We start from the raw sequence: 22830 nt of genomic DNA, 5'->3' as shown, positions 1-22830 counted from the left end.
AAAGAAGCTGAATACCAAAGCAACAATGCAAAAAACTAAAAAGAACTACAAAAAACTGTACCTCTCTTGGTCACTGCCACAATTGGTTGGCTCCACGTCAATTTGTAACTCCTGAAAGGATTACGAACATTAATAATAATAATAATAGTAGTACTAGTAGTAGTAATAATAACAATGATAGTAATAACAATAATGAGACACATTGTTACTATATGGTGCTGAAAACTGGACTATCTGCAAAGCTAATGAAAACTGTGTTCAGATAGCTGAAATGAGAATTCCAAAACATATAAACGTACATTGTCTCTAACATAATATCCCAAATAACATATGAACAGACATGAAAGTGAGGAAGCTCTACACCATGTCCCAGTTATTTCTTCACTAAAAGGAAACAAGAAACCTGCTCTATGAAATGGGCAACTGTGGAAAGGAATAAGAATGAAAATGCTTTCACACCTTTCAGTATGGATACCCTCTTGCACACACAATTTGTGAACAGTAAGCAGTGATTAAACTCAAATAGTACATATAGGATGTTAAAATAATAGTTTAAGAATTTTTTGACAGCAACACAGCAAAATCAACAAAATAAATTCATTATTTACTTTACACAACTTTCAGACGTTTGCTGTCTTAAATGTCAGAGTAAATAAATTAACACAATTCCAAAAACTCAAGAAATCATACAACAAATTACACTAGATGATGATTATTATTATTATTATTAGTGTTTTAGGGCGCACAACAGCGAGGTTATCAGCGCCCATTCCCAAAAGTTCAATTCAGAGCCGAATTGTGAGAGAATGGGTATTGTTCAAATTGCAAGATTGGACACAGCACATCAAATCAGGGAGATAGGTAAAAATAATTAACGGTGGCTGAGTGACCACTTACAAATAATGGGTGACCAAACCACGGGACAGCACATTAAGACTACAATCCCAATATTTTGGGAAGAAGGCCAGACACCACACAAAAACGTAAAACTCTAGCGACACTCGCCTCATTATTAGTTAAAAGAGAGGGTAGGTCTGGTGGGAAACTGAAATCTTCCCTCAAACCCGCATATAAAACACACTCAGTTAAAATATGTCGTATCGACAGCTGTGTCCCACATGTCTGACACGTTGGTGGCTCCTCACGACGTAACAGAAAACCATGTGTCAAAGGACAATGTCCTATTCTAAGCTGTGTAAGGGCTACTTCCTCAGCTCGTCGTCGTCGGAAGGAGGTGAGCCACGGTCGGACAGAGTCCTTCACCGCTCGCAACTTATTATCCCTCACGTCCAGCCACTGAGCCTCCCACCAACGAGTCACGAATGCTGTTATTGCCTGCAGGGGGACGGAACAGCGAGCAGGAGGTGGGATGGAGCAAGCCTCCTTGGCAGCGCATCTGAGAGCTGTGTATCTTCTTTCACAATAATGTGCTCAAAACTCTCACTGAAGCCCATGCCATTATAGTCCACTTGCACAATCTGAACATAGCAGAGAAATGCTATTTAACATAGACACATGAGTTGGTAGTACCTACACACAGGCTCCCTGCTGATATCCCATAACAATAATAATAGACTACCGCATTCACAGCTGTAGGAGTTAGATTTTCCTTTTTCATGGGGCAAATAGGATATAATTGGGGAAACGAAGGCAGTTAGGATGGATGGAGAGGGGGCAGGTGCAAGTCACCCAAAACCCATGCTAACGGTTATCCACCTCATATAAAACGCCAATTCATCCCCTCATAGAAAGTGGGTTCCTATCAACCTAAGTTTTGAGGGATTTGCCCAACCCTGCAAATGCATACAACCTCTCTTCTTCTTCCCAGTGACTGTGATTGTCCAAGGGCTCTGTTTCTGTAGCGTTTGTTCTGCCTATGGCAGTGTCTGCTACTCCATCATTCAGCAAATACTCAAACTTCTGTCGCCGAGTACGTTAACTGCTGCCAGTGTCACCAAGTTACCAAAAGGAGGAAAATCACTTGCATCATCTATATGTGGGTCATGTAAACTGTTTTCTGTGTATTGTTGCATTTTAACTTTTTTTTAAGCGGAGATTGACGATCTGCCTTGCATCTGAAAAAACGAGAATGCTAAACAACTTAAAAGCCTCAGTTAGGTTGGCTGATGTAACAAACTGAAGGCCGTCAACCTAGTATACTGATTCAATCGGGGTACAGTTCACCTCTACGTCTCTTATGTCAGTGCGTATTGACAAGTACCTCAATTCGTCTTTTCTCACTGAAGATGGCATCTGTGTGTTCTAAACGTAGGAATGCTCTTTGTATATCAATGTCATATATCAGTCGTTTCCAGAATGAATTTTCAGTCGGCAGCAGAGTGTGCACAGATTTGAAACTTCCCATCGGATGAGAACTGTGTGCCGACGAGGACTCAAATCAAGGACCTTCCTCTTTGACGAACAAGTGCTCTCCTGACTGAGGTATGCAGGCATGGCACTTGACCCACCTTCGTAGCTTTACTTCTGCCAGTACCTCATCTCCTACTTTCCAAACATCACACAACTTCTCCTGTACCCCTTGTGGACTATGCGGACTAGCATGTGAAGAAAGGATATGGCTTAATCACAGCCTTAGAGGATTGTATCCAGAATAAATGTTCACTCTGCAGTGATGTGTGCACTGATTTGTTTCCTGGCAGCTTAAAACTACATGCAAGACCAAGAGTTGAATTTGAGACATTTGCCTTCTCCTGGAGAGAGAGAGAGAGAGAGAGAGAGAGCAGCAATAATAATTTAGCTGTGGAACAGTTCACAATCCTCATATTCTCAAAGATAGGCCCATATACACTCCTGGAAATTGAAATAAGAACACCGTGAATTCATTGTCCCAGGAAGGGGAAACTTTATTGACACATTCCTGGGGTCAGTTACATCACATGATCACACTGACAGAACCACAGGCACATAGACACAGACAACAGAGCATGCACAATGTCGGCACTACTACAGTGTATATCCACCTTTCGCAGCAATGCAGGCTGCTATTCTCCCATGGAGACGATCGTAGAGATGCTGGATGTAGTCCTGTGGAACGGCTTGCCATGCCATTTCCACCTGGCGCCTCAGTTGGACCAGCGTTCGTGCTGGACGTGCAGACCGCGTGAGACGACGCTTCATCCAGTCCCAAACATGCTCAATGGGGGACAGATCCGGAGATCTTGCTGGCCAGGGTAGTTGACTTACACCTTCTAGAGCACGTTGGGTGGCACGGGATACATGCGGACGTGCATTGTCCTGTTGGAACAGCAAGTTCCCTTGCCGGTCTAGGAATGGTAGAACGATGGGTTCGATGACGGTTTGGATGTACCGTGCACTATTCAGTGTCTCCTCGACGATCACCAGTGGTGTATGGCCAGTGTAGGAGATCGCTCCCCACACCATGATGCCGGGTGTTGGCCCTGTGTGCCTCGGTCGTATGCAGTCCTGATTGTGGCGCTCACCTGCACGGCGCCAAACACGCATACGACCATCATTGGCACCAAGGCAGAAGCGACTCTCATCGCTGAAGACGACACGTCTCCATTCGTCCCTCTATTCACGCCTGTCGCGACACCACTGGAGGCGGGCTGCACGATGTTGGGGCGTGAGCGGAAGACGGCCTAACGGTGTGCGGGACCGTAGCCCAGCTTCATGGAGACGGTTGCGAATGGTCCTCGCCGATACCCCAGGAGCAACAGTGTCCCTAATTTGCTGGGAAGTGGCGGTGCGGTCCCCTACGGCACTGCGTAGGATCCTACGGTCTTGGCGTGCATCCGTGCGTCGCTGCGGTCCGGTCCCAGGTCGACGGGCACGTGCACCTTCCGCCGACCACTGGCGACAACATCGATGTACTGTGGAGACCTCACGCCCCACGTGTTGAGCAATTCGGCGGTACGTCCACCCGGCCTCCCGCATGCCCACTATACGCCCTCGCTCAAAGTCCGTCAACTGCACATACGGTTCACGTCCACGCTGTCGCGGCATGCTACCAGTGTTAAAGACTGCGATGGAGCTCCGTATGCCACGGCAAACTGGCTGACACTGACGGCGGCGGTGCACAAATGCTGCGCAGCTAGCGCCATTCGATGGCCAACACAGCGGTTCCTGGTGTGTCCGCTGTGCCGTGCGTGTGATCATTGCTTGTACAGCCCTCTCGCAGTGTCCGGAGCAAGTATGGTGGGTCTGACACACCGGTGTCAATGTGTTTTTTTTCCATTTCCAGGAGTGTATTTTGTGCAAAAGGACACAAAGTCACAAAAAACCCACAAAGTGCACAGTGAAACATATGCTGGTAAGCCACAACAACAATACGACCTGTTCAACAGTGTGTTGATCCACAGTTGGAATGCAGTAATGATAATAAACTGACTTTGTTGTCTTGATCATCTAATTCCCCTGATCCGATCTGAGCACAATGGAACACATCTGGGACATGGATTTCATAAGGCCATGGCATTTTTCCAGAGATATATGACAACAAATGTCTACAAACGGTTCACATAATTGCCATAAATTACAGGCTGATTGTTTGTGGGCACAGAACTGGTAATTGATAGTGTCTCAGATTTGTCCACTGTGTTCAGATCAGGCGAACTGGATGGCCAAGAAATCGGCGAGAGTTCGCTATCACATATTGGAAACCACTGTAGCATGATACTGGCCTTGCGACATGGGCAGCTATACTACTTGAATATGCCATCATCATTGGGGAAGAAATCATGTATGAAGAGATTTAGGTGGCCCACTATTATACTCATGTAGTACACAGATGGCATGATGCCTTCAATTACTACCATGGACGCCAAGATGAATATCCGCCATAGCATAATACTGTGTCCACCAGCCTCCACCCATGGCTTGATACACTTTTGTGCAGCCTTTCACATGGACAAGGGCAAATCTGGATACAAGAAACAGGACTGATCTGATCAGGCAACACATTTCTATTAAACTATGGTCCAATCTCGCGGATCCTCTGCCCACAACAATTGTAATTGACAGTGTCGTTTGGTCAACATGGGAACACATGAGGATCCTCTGTTGTGAATCCCTGTGTTCAACAATGAGCACTGAATGGTGTGCTCTGAAACGTTTGTACTCGCACCAGCATTGCACTCTGTCATCAGATGGCCAGAGGTCACTGTTTATCCTAGTATACAGAGCGAACAAATTTCTGGCCTGTGATGAAGCATGGACACCCAACACGTTATCTACTCATGGTTTCACAGTCTTCAATTATTTTTCATAGAAGCAGCACCTGAAGAGCCTACTAGCTTTGCACAATCTCAGGTACTGAACCATAACAATCTGCCCTTTGTTGGCTGGTTGGCTGATTTAGATGAGGGGACCACACAGCGAAGTCATCGGTCCAATGAGATGAGGGAAGGATGGAGAAGGAAATTGGCCATGCCCTTTCAAAGAAACTACCCCAGCATTTGGCTGAAGCGATTTTAGGAAAATCACGGAGAACCTAAATCTGGTTGGTTGGACGCGGGTCTGAACTGTCGCCCTCCCGAATGCGAGTCCAGCATGCTAACCACTGTATCACCACGCTCGGTCTGCCCTCACGTCAGTGAATTTCCTCCTTTCCAAGCCATATCTTCACATTTACCATTCATTTTATACGAGGGACATTCCCTAAATAACGCACAGGTAGCTATTACAGTGGATTTTTTTATGCAACAATAATGAAAATTACAGCAGATGAAGTTGAGCGCTTGAGGAAGAAGTACATTTTTCCTGTTTCTTCAGTGCGTACTCTAATATAATATTGGCGAGAGGTAGAAATGGACCCTGCAAGGGTGTCGGGTACTGTTGAAGACCAAACGTTGTACAACAAGGCTGAAACTTTATATAGCAAAAACTCCAATAGAAACCCACATTGCGTTAAGAGATGTTTGAAGTAAGTTTACAGTCGACAGTAGTACAGTTTCACGTTGGGTTAATCGTTTTCGTGCCGCTCGTATGAGCATAGACGATAAGGCCCTCGTATCAGCATAGACGATAATCCAAGGCCTGAGGTCCAAAAATGTCAACAGATGAACGAAATATGAAAATTGTGGCAGATGCTCTTGAAGATCGCACTGCGACCTCTCTGAAGCAACGGGAAATCCCGCAACATCAGTATTCCGTAATCTGTCAAAAGAGTTGAAGAAGAGAGAAATTCCTGCGAGATGAGTTTGACTGCTAAATAAGCAGGAATGCCTGGACATGCAGGCTTTCTCAAACGATTTGACCGTGAAGGTCGAGAAAGTCGAATTGTCGCTATTGGTGAAACGTGGATTACAGACTTTGAGCAGGAAGTGAAACCACAGTCCAATGGGTGGAGAGCTTCGGATTCCCTACGTCCAAAAACACTTCGAGGTGCTCCATCAAAGCTCAATCAAATGATGATTTTTGCGTAAGACTACCTTGGAATCATCATGACAGACAGAGACCCACGTGGAACAAGTGTCACAGTAGTGTATTATCGTAATCTCTGACCCCAGTTGCTCGAGGCTCGATAATGCTCGCCCGCATATCGGCAATGTTATAGCCCAAACACTGGGCGATTGCAGATGGTAAGTGTTACCGCATCCTCCCTACAGACCGGACATGAGTCCAAAAGACTTCGACTTGTTCCCAAAGCTGAAAAAACCAATTCGTGGACGCCGTAATCTTCATCTGGAAGAGCTTTCTACCGCCGCTACCCGAGCCATTCGACAGATGAACAGAAGTGGTTGGGGTCTCTCATAGAAAAGCAGGGAGGCTATCTTGAAGGACTGCAAAGAGACTGAAAAAAAACGTGTAATAAAAAAAATGTGTGTGTTATTTATAAAATGTTCCTTACATATGTTTATATGTTTTCCTTATCACATCAAATGCCCGCTACACCCCAAGTGATATTGACTCTTGCAGTGAGCAATAGTAATGTTTTGACTCATCTGTGTGTGTCCTAAAGGGAAAAAATGTCCTTTCAATTACATGATGAAAGTCATCCAGACGTGCGAGGTGTCTCTGGAACGTAAATACGATTTCATTCTTGGAATCTTAATTTTCAAGTTCAAGATTTTTTCCAGGTTTCTCAGGTTAAAATGATCATTTTCCAGGTTGCCGCGTCACTTGTTTTTACTCAACGGTGTTAGCAAACATACTGTACTGGAAAGAACAAGTTACGTATTTTCAAAATATAGGCTATGTCGTCAAAGTTGAACCATGTCATGATATGATGTGCACCACGTACAGTGTAATAGAAAAGTCGAGCTTTCGCTATTGGAGGATACTGTACATCATAATATGATACCGGTACCGCTGTATTTAAACTGCTTTCGTTTGATCAACGCTGTCTGTTCGTTTTTAAACTAAACTTCTCATAATCAACTGATGGTTTAATCAGCCAGCGCGTGACAGAAATGATTACATTAAAATACACAGTCACATCACATGAACTAATGACTGTAGAATGTTTCAGTTCATCTTGAAAGAAAACTTGAAGACTCGTGTAGAACTTTCTCATTGAAGTTTCTCTAAGCAACAATAACCTAAACTTGGTTTATTTACCGAAAAAATATCCTTGTATGAGTGCGTAACCAAAATTTAGCCGCAAATCATTTGTGTTGTGTGTATCGTGTTTCTCAATTTTTCTGTATGCCTGCAGTACCCAATATTAAGTGATAGGACAGTGTATGAGCTATGTTTGAGTCGTGAATAATTACGCGAAATGTGTCAGTTTGAATGTTTATCAAGAAACTAGAATTCTCGTCCCGTCCTTAAAACACTCACACACACACACACACACACACACACACACACACACAGAGAGAGAGAGAGAGAGAGAGAGAGAGAGAGGATAATTGACCATTCACTTCCAAAATAACATTTGAAAAGCCACTGCGTTTCATATGATTTACTGCACTATCAAGAAATGAACAGCCATTCTTCTGTTTCAATTATTCATTTATATTTTTTCTGACGATGGTTTTCAGTTTCCACAGCATTAAAACATCAGTAAAGTCCTGCAAAATTTGATCAACGAATTTTAATGCTTCGGTGTTGCGTAACAACACACAGGCCTAATGAAAAACGCTGTGAGGGAAAAGGAAAAACATTTCAATAATAACAGATGTGTAGAAATCGGACTCACAGCATCACATGGCAGTAACACGTGATTACATGCTCACTAGAGCATTTCAGTGGGAACATTATTTTGTTCTAATTAAGATGCTCATTTTCTTTACTCTTAGAGTTCCAAAAAGACGTCGAAATATACACAAATAATCTGTAAGCCAAATAACTGCGAGTTTGCTATACTTGTGTAACTTACATATTTTGAATGGTGTTTTATGAAATCAATTAAGTCCTGTATATACAACATCTACAAGTCATTATATTTGAAATAAATTAAATCTCTCTAAATTTCAAGAACATAAACAAATTCTGCTTTTGTTACTTTAAACAACATATTTCGCAAACAAATAACTTATATTGCGTTATGAACAATATGATCAAAAACCAATAAAAATATTTACACGAAAAATGCTTTCCCAAATGTTCAATTTCTGTCGTAATTTTAACTGCTTTAAAACAACATTTTTTTTCCTAAGTTTCTAGCGTGTTAATTTCAGGTTATACTCTTTTTCTGATAAATTCTTGTTCTTGTTGTTTTTCATTTTCAATTAGCTGTTGTGAATTGACACAATTAGCTCCTGTCGATTTTGGAATTGTCTACACTGCCAACATCATGGATCACAACATAAATATGTCTTATATGAGCAACAAGACTTTTTTCACTCTGATTCTCAAGACTACATTCAAGAATCCACGGAAAAACCTCATTCAGCAACAGCACTTCCATCTGAATTTAGTAAAATAATTTTCACAATATCTACAAAGTTACAACACTTTTTGTGACAATTTAATGACGTTCATCCAAAACTCATCCACACCAGTTTCACTTCTTTTGAACAATGTCATTTATTTTCGAATATGGGCAATGTTACAAAATAATATTGATAAATTCTTGTTTGACATGGTCTGGTTAACCAGAAAGAAGAATTTGAAGGCACGTTGTCAATCTTATTACAGTCATTTCTTGATTTTAAGCTACTGATGGGTCCAAACATGAAATGGGACATATAAGTTTATATTTTAGTGGTGATCTTTTAGGTATCTTTTGCATCATACCAATAATACAAGAACGCATTTCTTCACTATGCATCTAGATGTCAGACAGGTCCAGGCATCTTGTGTAGTAAAATCAAAAACAAAGTATTCTTTCGTGATCAGATTCTTCTCATCCTTAATGTTGATCTTCATGAGGGAATTTTCATTTACCAAAATGTCTGATCTGACAGCTCACTGCAAAGACGAGGTGGTAAGAATGAACAATTCATTGGACATAAAAGGAGCCATAGGTACAAAGCTTTCGAAATATCGTAAAAAATCTTCGAATAAACATGCTGTCTCAACAATACAATTTTCGACCCACGAAAGTGTTTCTAACTGCTTCCCACAGGGTATTAAAACTCGCTGAATCACATAGTGTTTAATTCTGGACCGATTAGATGCGGAAAAAATTTTAAAGCTCGTTCGGCCACATTTAAATTTTCGATCCATCTTGTGCCACAGAAGTGCAAAGGAAAATCTGAGGAAGCTGTGTATTCTGGATATTACCTCCTTCACGTAGGCAAACCGTGAAACAAATAATATAAGACTCTAAACATGGTGCAATTTCTGAATTTGTTTGTGACATGTCGGTTTTGAAAGTTCCATGAAACATGCAGGCTGCAACTGTCTAACTGCAAGAGTTCTGTGTTAACAGAAATTTCTTTTAGTTCATTATTCAAGTCCTTCCAAACTTTAAAATTAACATTTGGTCCATACATCAACAACTACAAAATGTTTGGAATCCTCTGCGAACCAAAAGATCCTTTCAAAGCATATAGTAAGTCACTGGCCCTTGCAGGGTTAAATAAAAGCAGAGTCAAAACACCAGGCTGAAACATGTGGCTCATCTTGATTCCAAAGTCTAACAGTACGATTGTACAACATATGTAAACTCCCTATGACGACATCGATTGCATAAAAATGCTCAAAGATGAATGAAAACAAATAAATTGACGTCCATTTGTGTTTTTCGAGAAACCGTGTTTAAAATCGCATCAGATTCAACAACAAGATTGTTACATTATTTAATCATGTCAGTAAGTTTGCTATGAACATAAGGAGCAATATCATAAACAATCCTCTATCCAATTTCTGTTCTTCGCAACCGTATTTTTTTCCGAACCGGGATATGATAAACGCTAGACCTCGAAAACTGCTACGCTCTGCGCTGTACCTCAGATAGAGCCTGTTGAAGATCGCCTTTCTGCCGTAAAGATCACTTCACGGAAACGCACAATGCAGATATTTCGCATTTGGCTGCAACAATCGACACACCTGATTGTCTGACTGCCATCACAAGTAGGAGCTCAAGTAGACGGAAATGCACGCGCGCGAGTCCTCAATAACGTCATCAGTTTCTTCTGTCCGTACGAGATACCATAGATTCATGCAGCCGTTATTGTAAAAGATGTCAGCAAAAGCAGTCACTTCGTTAGCGTCAGGAAGTCAGGAAACATTTCTGGAAATGATTGTATGTAAGTAGCAGAACATTGGCTTGACAAATGATTATAAATTTTACTTAACCACCATAAAATGTCAGCTTCCGTGATATTTTCTGATAATAAAAATGACTGCACTAACGATTGTTTACATTGACAGGTTTCGAATTTGAAGGCGTCGAACCTGATTCTATAGTACCAGTTGCATTGGAAGAATTGCTAGATGCTGAAGCTCCTGTAAAATTTAAGTCATGTTTAAATGTTTAACTTATACACGTTCCGTAAGTTTAATTAGGTGCTAGAATGTATAATTACAATTGGATTCTTTTTGCCAGTTATTACGAAATCATTGGGTTGTTGCCACAATGTTTTCATCTTAGCATAATAATCCAATCCTGGATTTCTTTGCTGAACTATGTTTTCTGGATCACCCTGAGTCGATGTAGGGGGAAAGACATCGATAAGAATTTTTCCATTAGAATGATACCCTAAAACTCCAAATATACATTGTAATAATTCATGCTGAGGCTGTCTGATATGCATTTCTGCCAATGTCTTTCTGTATAAGCTGTGCAATTCATCAGAAGTCGTCATGGCAAAGCTGAATGCAATGATTTCCAAAATCAACACAAATAATTCTATGATCTAAAAAACAAAAAATAGATACAATTAATTTTTGAAAAAATTGACTGTTTTAATAGAGTCTGCATGGTTGCAAAGAAGATAAAATAAAAAAATGTAACGATTGAAATAAATCACTGCACTCTAAATATTACCATACTGTAAAGCACTGAAAATACGACAAGGAAATGAATCATGGGGAAATCGAGCATTTGAAAAGGGCAGTTTTGAAATGGAGAATAGCAATTTTGCAAATGAGTTATGAAAATAACACAGTACAGAAAACACAGGTGTTTTGTAATGGCTCATTTTTACGGAGGCTGATGCACTCGGGGATAAGATTTTTAGAATATCATTTTTAATGCTAAGATAATTCTGGTCAACATCTTCCTCCCTTACATCGACTCAGAGTGACTCAAGGAAAATAGTTCAATAAAGACACCTACATTTCAATTGTTCGTCTAACAAGGGGAAGTTCCCAGTGGTGGGATCGACTATTTGAACCCATCTACGTGGTGATGTAGGTTAAGATTTCAGGTATCACATCCTGCAGCCATTCGTCCTGGTGGGCCCTTGTTTGCGAGTAATTGACAGAAAGAAAATGCCAGAATTCTGCATGGCACTCTATAGCTTTAAATAAGTAGTGTTTTGTAGACCAGCTGTGAGGTGTAAGGGGTAGACTAAAGCTTTTGCATGCAGGAGCTTGTGGATTTGAATCTCTCAGGTGCTTCAATTTTTTTATTTTTAAAATCTATATGGAAATTACTCTGATCATTATTTTTATTCAATTAACTGGCTTAAGGTAAATTTTTAATTCTGTAATTTTAATTCACATATAAATTTATTAATTTACTATTACTTTTCTTCCTATCATTCTTTTTCTGCATGAAATCTTTGTTCATATGATTTTAATTAATTTTATGTATTAATTTGATTTATTTTCTTTCATTTTATCGCCCTATACTTTTGTCCATGTTATTGCATTCATTATTTCTATTCTTCATTTGCCTGAATTTCGTTTTACTTATAATCCCATCTTTCATTTAAGTCTAGATCTGTGTTAGTTTGTCCATAGCGCAGTAGGAATTTAGGATACGTTTAAAATGTTTGTATGACGATTACCATACAAAAATGCGAATCTTTTAACAAAAAATACATTTTTGACACCACTGCACAGTCAATATAAATCGATGATATTGTCTTTTGTTTTTTAACCGACAGATTGGTATTTTCAAATATTTAAATATTATAGTACATACACATAATTTCATACACATTAATAAAAACTTCCGAGAGAAAAAGAATGATATAAGTAAAATTAGAACAAATTAAAATTTCATATGGTGATAAAAATGATGTGACAAAGGAATAGAGAAAAAGAGACTACATTTAAACAAGTCATTTCGATAAAGATTTAAATATAAAAAAAATTTAGTACAGCTGATCGAGGTTCGAACCCACAATCTTCTGCATGTGAAGGCCCTATCATATCCATTACACAACACAATCAGTCTATCCAACACCAGTTTTTGAACGGTCACGCAAGATTCCGAAATTTTTTTTTTCGTCGATTACTCGAAAATGACGGCGCACCAGGGTGAATGGCTGCAGACTGTGATACATGAGATCATGGCCTACATCACCGTATAGATGGTTCCAAAACGTTGATCCCACCGTGGGTACCTTGTAAGACGATAACATCGTGAGAGTAAGTAAATATTGTATGTGAGAGATAAAAATAGTTTTACTTTGTTCACTGGTTTGCGACTGAATTTTCTTTGCTTCATACTTATCAGAAAAGACTTCCAATTCTTTATAGAACGTTTATCTTTTTGGCTGTTGGCGTGGCTGCCCAAAGCCAATTTCGCCAATGACGGAATATTTATCGTTGCGTTGTACGAAGAGCGTGATGCGTTTGTAATTAGGTGTCGTACATAAGCCGTGGATAAACTGACTCGTATGAACTCTGGTAATGAGGTTTTTTTTGGGTATGGTTTTGTTTTAGGGCGCAAAAACAACTGAGATCATAAGCGCCCATTTCTTAACCTTAGAGCACTAATAAGTCAAAGGCGACTACACCTCAGGCCCAATCAATGGAAGGAAAGAAAGTTAAAAAGAAGGACTTCCCCTTGGAGAAAGGGCTACAATACGCCATACAGACAGTGGATGTCCCACACTGAAGACTAAATGTCCTTTGTCATGTTGCTACGACGGATAAAAACCAAAACGCGGTTGACAGCCCGCGCGTCGTTCGCTAAAACGGCTAATACCTCAGACGACAAACATACACTGGAACGTAAGCGGATGAAAAAGGGCATTCGGTCAGAAAATGCAAACCGTGAAAGGTTGATGATAACGATCACAAAGTGGTGGAGCATCACCACTTAACAAATAGTGAAGGCTAAAAAGACAGTGCCCAATTGTTGTTGTTGTTGTTGTGGTCTTCAGTCCTGAGACTGGTTTGATGCAGCTCTCCATGCTACTCTATCCTGTGCAAGCTTCTTCATCTCCCAGTACCTACTGCAACCTACATCCTTCTGAATCCGCTTAGTGTATTCATCTCTTGGTCTCCCCCTACGATTTTTACCCTCCACGCTGCCCTCCAATATTAAATTGGTGATCCCTTGATGCCTCAGAACATGTTCTACCAACCGATCCCTTCTTCTGGTCAAGTTGTGCCACAAACTCCTCTTCTCCCCAATCCTATTCAATACTTCCTCATTAGTTATATGATCTACCCATCTAATCTTCAGCATTCTTCTGTAGCACCACATTTCGAAAGCTTCTATTCTCTTCTTGTCCAAACTAGTTATCGTCCATGTTTCACTTCCATTCATGGCTACACTCCATACAAATACTTCCAGAAACAACTTCCTGACACTTAAATCTAAACTCGATGTTAACAAATTTCTCTTCTTCAGAAACGCTTTCCTTCCCATTGCCAGTCTACATTTTATATCCTCTCTACTTCGACCATCATCAATTATTTTGCTCCCCAAATAGCAAAACTCCTTTACTACTTTAAGTGTCTCATTTCCTAATCTAATTTCCTCAGCATCACCCGACTTAATTCGACTACATTCCATTATCCTCGTTTTGCTTTTGTTGATGTTCATCTTATATCCTCTTTTCAAGACACTGTCCATTCCGTTCAACTGCTCTTCCAGGTCCTTTGCTGTCTCTGACAGAATTACAATGTCATCGGCAAACCTCAAGGTTTTTATTTCTTCTCCATGGATTTTAATACCTACTCCGAATTTTTCTTTTGTTTCCTTTACTGCTTGCTCAATATACAGATTGAATAACATCGGGGAGAGGCTACAACCCTGTCTCACTCCCTTCCCAATACGCAACCCAAAATGATATGCTCGCGACGAGAGGGGGTCGGCCAAGGCACTGGGAGAGGTGTAATTTCCCAGAGCTTGTTCCCACGAAAAGAGGACCAGTGGTGATCCCAAGCTGACACCATTCGCCGACACATGGCCACACAGATACCATACAAAAGAATGGTGGAGCTAGAAGGCCAAGGTAGGATGACTGCAGCATTGTCAGCAGCCCTGTTTCCCATCAAACCAACATGACGGGCTCCCTCAACAGTGAGCAAGTGGAAGCTTTCCTGGACCGGTTGCACTAACATGGGGAGACCACGACGTTTGGAACGCGGATTTACTGCAAACTTCGTACACTCGTAGTACTCCATGAGGATAACAAGCGTTATTGAGAAAATCGCAAGATAATTTCGGTCGTCGAATATATATCTGTGTGTGGCCATTTTAACCATAAAGCGGCTGCAGCCGAGTGGTGCCGGCAGCGTAGCTCAGCGTGTTCGGTCAGAGGGTTAGCTGCCCTTTGTAATAAAAAAAACTGAGCTAATGGATCAATAATAAACTTCAACGGGCGTCAGGGGTCGTCCGCCCCGAACAATTGCAACGACCAATAACGAACAAATTGAGATTTAAAAAAAAAGCACGTTCGGTCAGAGCGTTAGTTACCCTTTCTAATTTTTTAAAAAAAAACTGAGCGAACGGATCATCGAACAAACTGAACGGGTGTCATCGGATGTCCGCCCTGAAGAAATTCAACGAACAATATAGAACAAAATGTTTTTTTTTTTTTTAAAGTGTTTAGTGTTCAAGCCGCTGGATCGCTGGATCGAGTTTCGTTCGTCAGTTTTTATTTTTATTTTCAACACAGCCTTTTTCTTTATTATTTATGTTACAATTGATATAATGGGGAAAATACGTGTAATCGGATGAAATTTTATTAAAGTTACAATGTTATTTGGCAGTCCACTAATTTTTATTATCACAAATAATGTAATAATCGTAACTATCGACTAGTAAACGACCAGATGCATAAAGTCATACTGAAAATGTAAGCTTGTCCGTGATTTGAGAAATCCCTTATACCTGGAAGGAGCCCGAAACGACTTGTTACCTCCAAGTTTTGACCGACACAGATGGGTTTCGAAAGATGTACAATTAACCGTCGCTTTCGACATTACGAGTACAAGTTGCAGGATGGTATTTTTCGTAAAAACATGGTAAACATAAAGTTAAACGGCACCGCATACGCAAGGTCTTTTGACGTTTTCTGTGGAAAAACAAACCTTGTTCACATTTTCAAAAACCTCTCTTTCAGACGATAGTTTGGAAGCAAACCATGCATAGCGCAGTATTTCCTTAAAAATCGGCTCTGATAATTGGTTATGCAGTATAGAGTGTATTTTAATAGGGTCTTCCGAGAAGCACTTTCTCGTTCTCTTTCGATTAAATACGAAGTTTTGAAGACACGGACAAGCATACATTTTCAGTATCACTTCATGCGTTTGGTCGTTTACTAGTCGATAGTTATGAATATCATATTATTTGTGATAATAAAAATTAGTAGACTGCCAAATAACATTGTTAATTCAATAAAAGTTACACTATTTTCCCATTACATCAATTGTAATATAAATAGTAAAGAAAATGACTGTGTTAAAAAAAAACTGACGAACGGAACTCGATCCAGCGGCTTGAACGCCAAACACTTTTTAAAAAAATACATTTTGTTCTATATTGTTCGCTGAATTTGTTCAGAGCGGAGTCTGATGACACCCGCTCAGTTTCTTCGATGATCCGTTCGCTCAGCTTTTTTTATTAGAAAGGGCAGCTAACGCTCTGACCGGGCACGCTGAGCTACCGTGCCGGCACCACTCGGCTGCAGCCGCTTCATGGTTAAAAGGGCGACGCACAGATATATACTCGACGACCAAAATTATCTTGCGATTTTCTCAGTAACGCTTGAGAAGTACACGCTACTGCTTACACATTTTGTTGTCCTCGTGAAGTGCAGCGAGTGTACGAAGTTTGCAGTAAATCCGCGTTCCAAACGTCGTGGCCTCCCCTTGTAAGTTATGGATTGTGTACAGCACACAGAGGATCTGAGGGCCACTGAGAGAATCGGAGCATATGACACAATTAAAAAGCCTGTGTCGCCGGATGCTCTGGGTGGGTTGATAGAGGGCGAAGAGCTCTGTTGTATTGATCGAGCAGTGTTCTGGAAGCCAATACCGAAAATGGTTGGTGCCAATGACAGAGGTAAACCTGATACCACAGTCATTCTTCGAGCCATCAGTATACACAAAGGTACTATCGCTAAGTTGCGTGTGAATGTCAAGAAACTTACAGTGGTTGATCGAATCAAGAGTAATGTCCTTACAAAGCGAATGACATCCAAGATGAACGCAGGCTACCACACGAAAGCAAGACAGTGAACGGTTCAGACCCATCAGAAACATGGCAGGTAGTGTGAAGTTAAGCTGCCCTATCAGAATCTGAAAGCAAATTCTGGAAGGTAACAGAGAAGAAAGATGCATCCCATGCTGGTGGTCAAGTGAGTCATCATAAAAAGGGCCACAGGATGGGTGACTGGACATTGTAAATAAACAGCATGCATATCCGCTGAGGCAGACATCATGCTGGTATGATGGTGGCAGTTCAGCATCTTCTGCAGAGAGACTCTCAACCAGGCTAATGAAAAAGGTTCCAGTGGCCAAACATATTCCGCAATGGTGGACTGTGTTAAGACGGCATACGATGGATAGACATGAGAAGAGGAATAAACGAAACATGCAACTTAGGACACATGGGACACTGAGGGATCAGATATATCATGTGGCCAGGTAAGAAACGTGGGAGGACCAAGAAAGTTTCCCGTCAAGCATGAGCCCCAGGAATTTCGTTGTTTCAGCAAACAGAAGAGCGACATGCCCCAGATGTAAAGATGGTGGAAGAAACCTATTGCGCCTCCATAAATTCGTACAAACGGTTTTGTCAGTGGAAAAGCGAAAGCCACTGTCGATGAACCACGAATAAAGACGATCAAGACATCACTGAAGACGCCACTCAAGGAGTCAAGACAGGGAGCCAGAGATGTCTGGCAGGAGACAGTCCATAATAGGAATAATGGCTATTGGAAAGAGGCCAACACTCAGGACGGAGCCATGACGCACACCGTCCTCCTCAATGAAGTTATTCGACAAGGTCTTGAAAACTATGTCTTTTAAAATTCCTGAAGGAAGTGGGGCAGATGGCCTTGGAAGCCCCATATGTAGTGAGTGTGGAGGACATCATTTGTTCAGCAGGTGTCATACACTTTCTCCAAATCACAAAACATGGCCACAGTCTGGTATCTCCATAGAAAACTGTTCATGACATGAGTCAACAAATTGATGAGATGGTCAACTGCAGAATGGCATGCTCGAAATCCCTGTTGTGCAGTGGTTAGTGGATTGCAAGACTCGAACCACCATACCAACTGTCCATGACTCACACGTTCCATCACATTGCAAATACAGCTGATGTGAAAAATCTGGCAGTAGATAGAAGGAAAATGTTTGTCCTTATTGGGCTCAGGTGTGGGTATGAAACTGTCTTTGCACCAGCATCTGGGAAACGTGCCTTCTGCTCAAATGCGACTGTATATATTGGCTTTTGTTTTACTTTGCTTTAGGGCACAAAAACAACTGGGGTCATACGCGATGAAGTCAAAACTATAGAACACAAAGATAGAGAGGAGTTAAAAAACGAGTATATGTCAGTCCCAGTTGATATAATAGGAGACAGCTAAAAACAGGCACGGGGGAAAAGGGCTAAAAAAAGACACCATACAGAAATGGAGGTCCAAAACTAAAAATTAAATGACCTTCGCCATATTGCTTTGGCGGATAAAAAGTAAGATGCAGTCGACAGCCCACACGTCATTTGTTAAAATGGCCAATAACTCAAGACGGCAAACCTGAATGGGAACGTAAAAGGTTAAAAAATGGACATTCCATCAGGAAGTGGCGGACAGTTAAAAGTTGAATGCAATGCATACAAAGTGGTGGGGTAGCGCCACTTAGCAGATGACAATGGCTAAAAAGGCAGTGCCCAATATGCAGCCGATTTAAAATAACCTCCTGCCAGTGGGAGGGCCGAGAGGATGCCAGAGCCTATTCCCGTGAAGGGAGGATCACTGGCAATACCAAAGGGACACCACCTCCTGACAGATATAGGTACTCACAGGCTGAGGTACTAGGACTGCAGCTTTGGCAGCGGTGTCAGCAGCCTCGTTTCCTGGCAGACCAACATGACCAGGAACCCACAGAAACATCACACTGGTTCCCCAAAGAGTGAGCAGTTGACAGTTTTCCTAGACCTGCCGCACTAAGGGATGCGTGGTGTGCAGTGCACATAGAATTTGAAGGATATTGAGCGAGTCTGAGCAGAGGACACAATTGAAAAGACTGTGTCGCCTGATGTACTCCTGGCCTGACACACAGGGAAGAGCTCAGCTGTAAATACTGAGGAGTGTGCTGGAAGCTGATATTGAAAGACACGGGTGCCAGTGACGAAGGCACACCCGACCCCACAGTCATTCAGAGAGCCATCACTGTATAAAAAGATACTATCACAAAGAACCATGCGAAGGTCGTGAAACTAAAGGCGATAGACTGAGGCTGGACTAGTGTCCTTAGGAAGCGAATGAAGGCGAATGTTAACATGGGCCACTTCAAGAAGCCGAGGTGGTGAAGGGTTCACACCCACTGGGAAAGGTGCACATAGTGTGAAGTTAAGCCACCGTAGCAAGTGCCGCAAGCGGACTCCAGGAGGTAACAGAGAAGAAGAACGAGCCCCATACTGGCGATCAAAGGAATCATCAAGGAGGCATAGGATGGGTGGCCACACATGGCAGACAAACGGCATGCATACCTGCTGAAGAGAAAGTCACGGCAGTAGAACAGTGGTGGTTTAGCAGCTTCAGCATACAGACTCTCAATTGGGCTGGTGTAAATGGCGCCCATGGCCAACCAGCTGACACAATGATAGTGATGAGACGGCATAAGAGGGATGGACGTGCAGATGCATAAACAAAGCGCCCATAGTTGAATTTGGAACAGACAAGGGACCAGTACAAACGCAGGAGGGTGGTTCGATCGGCGCCCTAGGAAGTACCATTGAGGTCACGCAGAGCATTGAGGAACAGCATACAGTGGGCTGCGAGGTAAGATATATGGGATATCCAAAAGAGTTTCCTATCAAGCATGAGCCCCAGGAATTTCATAGTCTCAAAGAAAGGAAGGGCAACAGGCCCAATGTTGTAACTGCGACGAGAACGGTCGCAGGATTGACGTGATGGAAAGTGCGGCAGGACTCAAGGAGCAGCCCGCAAACAACAACATAAATGGAAAAGGACGGACACGAACAATGAAGGACCTAACGAACAACAACAAGCCGGAAACAACTGAATCACAAGAAAACCACATCCACTCGTACACCGAACAAGAAAGTAAATATGCAGTCTAAGGCAAGACTATATGTCCAAAGACGCACGCAAGATTAGACTGGCTGGCTGAGTGAGAGGCTGGCGCTTAAATACATGACCGGGGGGCGCCGCAATTGGCCGCCGGGACCACGTGTTCCACTGTGGCGCCCTCACTCGAAATGTGGGCACGTAGGCGCGCGCCGCCACGGTTTAAGGCGCGGTGGTGCAGAGACCTCTAGTGATCTTCGACCTGCATGCCATCTGGCGCGGAATCAAATTCCGCGGCGCGCGGTACCAGACCCAAGATGTAAAGATGGTGGGACAAACCACTTACAACTGTATATATGAAGGATAAAGAGCTTACCCACAAGACAAAGGTACTGCAAACGCTTAATGTGAATATCAACCGGCCCTGGGCCAGAAGATTGGTTTGAAGTGAGATCATAGTCTAGCTCCTTCATAGTAAAGGCAGCACTGTAGCATTCATGATTCTGAGAGGAGATGGATATCACCCAAGGCAGACTGACAGTGGATGAAGCTCGAAATCTCTGCAAAATAGCGGACCAAGGTGTTGGAGACACCAACAGAGCCCACAGTGACATCATTTGCTATGGCCAGGCCAGAAATTGTGGAATGGGACTTGGTTCAAAAATGTTCAAATGTGTGTGAAATCTTATGGGACTTAACTGCTAAGGTCATCAGTCCCTAAGCTTACACACTACTTAACCTAAATTATCGTAAGGACAAACACGCACACCCATGCCCGAGGGAGGACTCGAACCTCCGCCGCGACCAGCCGCACAGTCCATACCTGAACCCCCCCCTAGACCGCTCGGCTAATCCCGCGTGGCTGGGACTTGATCCCAAAGAGCCAATGGAGGTTGCCCCACATGACAGAAAAGGGAGCGAATCTGTTAAACGAACTACTAAATGAAATCATTGAGTTACATTCTGTTTTGGCGTAATGAAAAAACAGTGCATTCTGAAACATGTTATGAACTTGTTCAATTGCACAGGCATAGTTACGGTCGATTTCCACTATATGTCTCTGCTACCGTCCATTTCCACTGCATAATTCTTTGCAAGACACGTAGGCCTTTATAGTCCATGCGGCAACTTGAAGAAGCTATGATGTGGACACTAGAGGTCATGAAAGCCCGGAACGCCAATGGTAAATACGTTTCAGTTAGTTGTTGAGTGGGTGGTGCAGTGGTTGCGGGCTCATCAGTCTCAAGGTAAGGTAAAACTTTGTTTTTCCTGTAATACTGTGGGACATTTCAGGCCACCTGACGACTATTTGACCTTCGTGACACCAAATAAATTTACACATTTTAACGGACTGTTGTCGTAATTTGTGCAGATTGATCAACTACGTACACCTAAAAACTGTCACGCAAGGAAACTAATTCGAGCTGGTGAACCAGATTTTGGCAAACGCATTTTGGCAATAGTTACTGTAATCCCAGATGTAGCGACAGTGATACAATTATGCTTAAAGAGGGTGACGACGAAAATTTACAGATACCATTACGTCCTCCATCTGCAATGGCACTTCCCACGCCCGGGTTCCCGGGTTCGATTCCCGGCGGGGTCAGGGATTTTCTCTGCCGCGTGATGACTTGGTGTTGTGTGCTGTCCTTAGGTTAGTTAGGTTTAAGTAGTTCTAAGTTCTAGGGGACTGATGACCATAGATGTTAAGTCCCATAGTGCTCAGAGCCATTTTTTGCAATGGCACTGTTAGATTCGGACATAGATGATGATCCAGATTATTACCCAAAGTGGAGTTACACTGAAACCGACATCTTATGACAAAGAGGAATTGGACGACGAGAAATCAGCTACTGAAGGTAACGTGCTCACGACAAAGTACATGAAGCTAAACACAGAATGGAAAGCCAGAGAGAAGAGGGAGATCTCAAGCTCACAATTGTTTCAGATGTAATTTACCAGCCGGCCGGTGTGGCCGAGCGGTTCTAGGCGCTTCAGTCTGGAACTGCGCGACCGCTACGGTCGCAGGTTCGAATCCTGGCTCGGGCATGGATGGGTGTGATGTCCTTAGGTTGGTTGGGTTTAAGTAGTTCTAAGTTCTAGGGGACTGATGACCTCAAATGTTAAGTCCCATAGTGCTCAGAGCCATTTTTTTTTCTTTTTTGTAAGCTATCAGGTGTTAATAACTATACACTGCAGTAATCGGGCAATGAATCTTCTGCATTAAACATGTGGAAACAATTCATTAATGGAGAGATAATGGAACAGATTTGGCGATTCATTACACTACACATGAATCAAACAAAGTCACACATCACGTCGTCCAACATAAGGAACTACTACGATATAAGAAAGGACGAATTGGACACGTCCACTGGGCTATTTGCACTGACCTAAATATACAAATCCAAACATGAAAACATGCCAGCCTCTCGTTTCCGTCTGGTGTAAAGGGCGTCCTGTTTTCGTCTTTTCGCCGCTTTGCGGCTACAAAAGAAACACTTTGGTTTGATGACTGTCCTACAAAAGATAAGAGACGTAGAAGTGGCCTTGCTGCTCAAATTTTGAAAACTAGTTATGAGTTTGTGGCACAATGTCAGAAGATGTATGTAGTCAGCCATAGGCTGCCTGTGAATGAAACTCTACTTAGTTTCAGGGGATTATGCAGATTTCGTATGATGATGATGATGATGATGATGTCCCATAGTCCGAGGAGCATAGGGAGACGATGCGGGAGACCCGCACCGCCGACTAGGCAAGGTCCTAGCGGAGGTGGTTTGCCATTGCCTTCCTCCGAACGTAATGGGGATGAATGATGATGATGAAGACACAACAACACCCAGTCATC

The 22830-nt window shown here is 42.3% G+C and overlaps 1 protein-coding gene across 1 annotated transcript in view; it reads right to left on the bottom strand.

The window, feature by feature from the left end:
• Window positions 1–22830, bottom strand: part of LOC126106633 (zinc finger and SCAN domain-containing protein 12-like) — a 174853-nt gene that overhangs the window by 51817 nt on the left and 100206 nt on the right. The window contains exon 6 of the mRNA XM_049912988.1: window positions 62–111. Within this exon, the coding sequence (XP_049768945.1) occupies window positions 62–111 (50 nt within the window). The remainder of the gene's footprint in view (window positions 1–61; window positions 112–22830) is intronic.

Source organism: Schistocerca cancellata, chromosome 10 (assembly GCF_023864275.1).
Source record: "Schistocerca cancellata isolate TAMUIC-IGC-003103 chromosome 10, iqSchCanc2.1, whole genome shotgun sequence".
NCBI lineage: Eukaryota > Metazoa > Arthropoda > Insecta > Orthoptera > Acrididae > Schistocerca > Schistocerca cancellata.
This window is presented reverse-complemented; position numbering and strand designations above follow the sequence as displayed.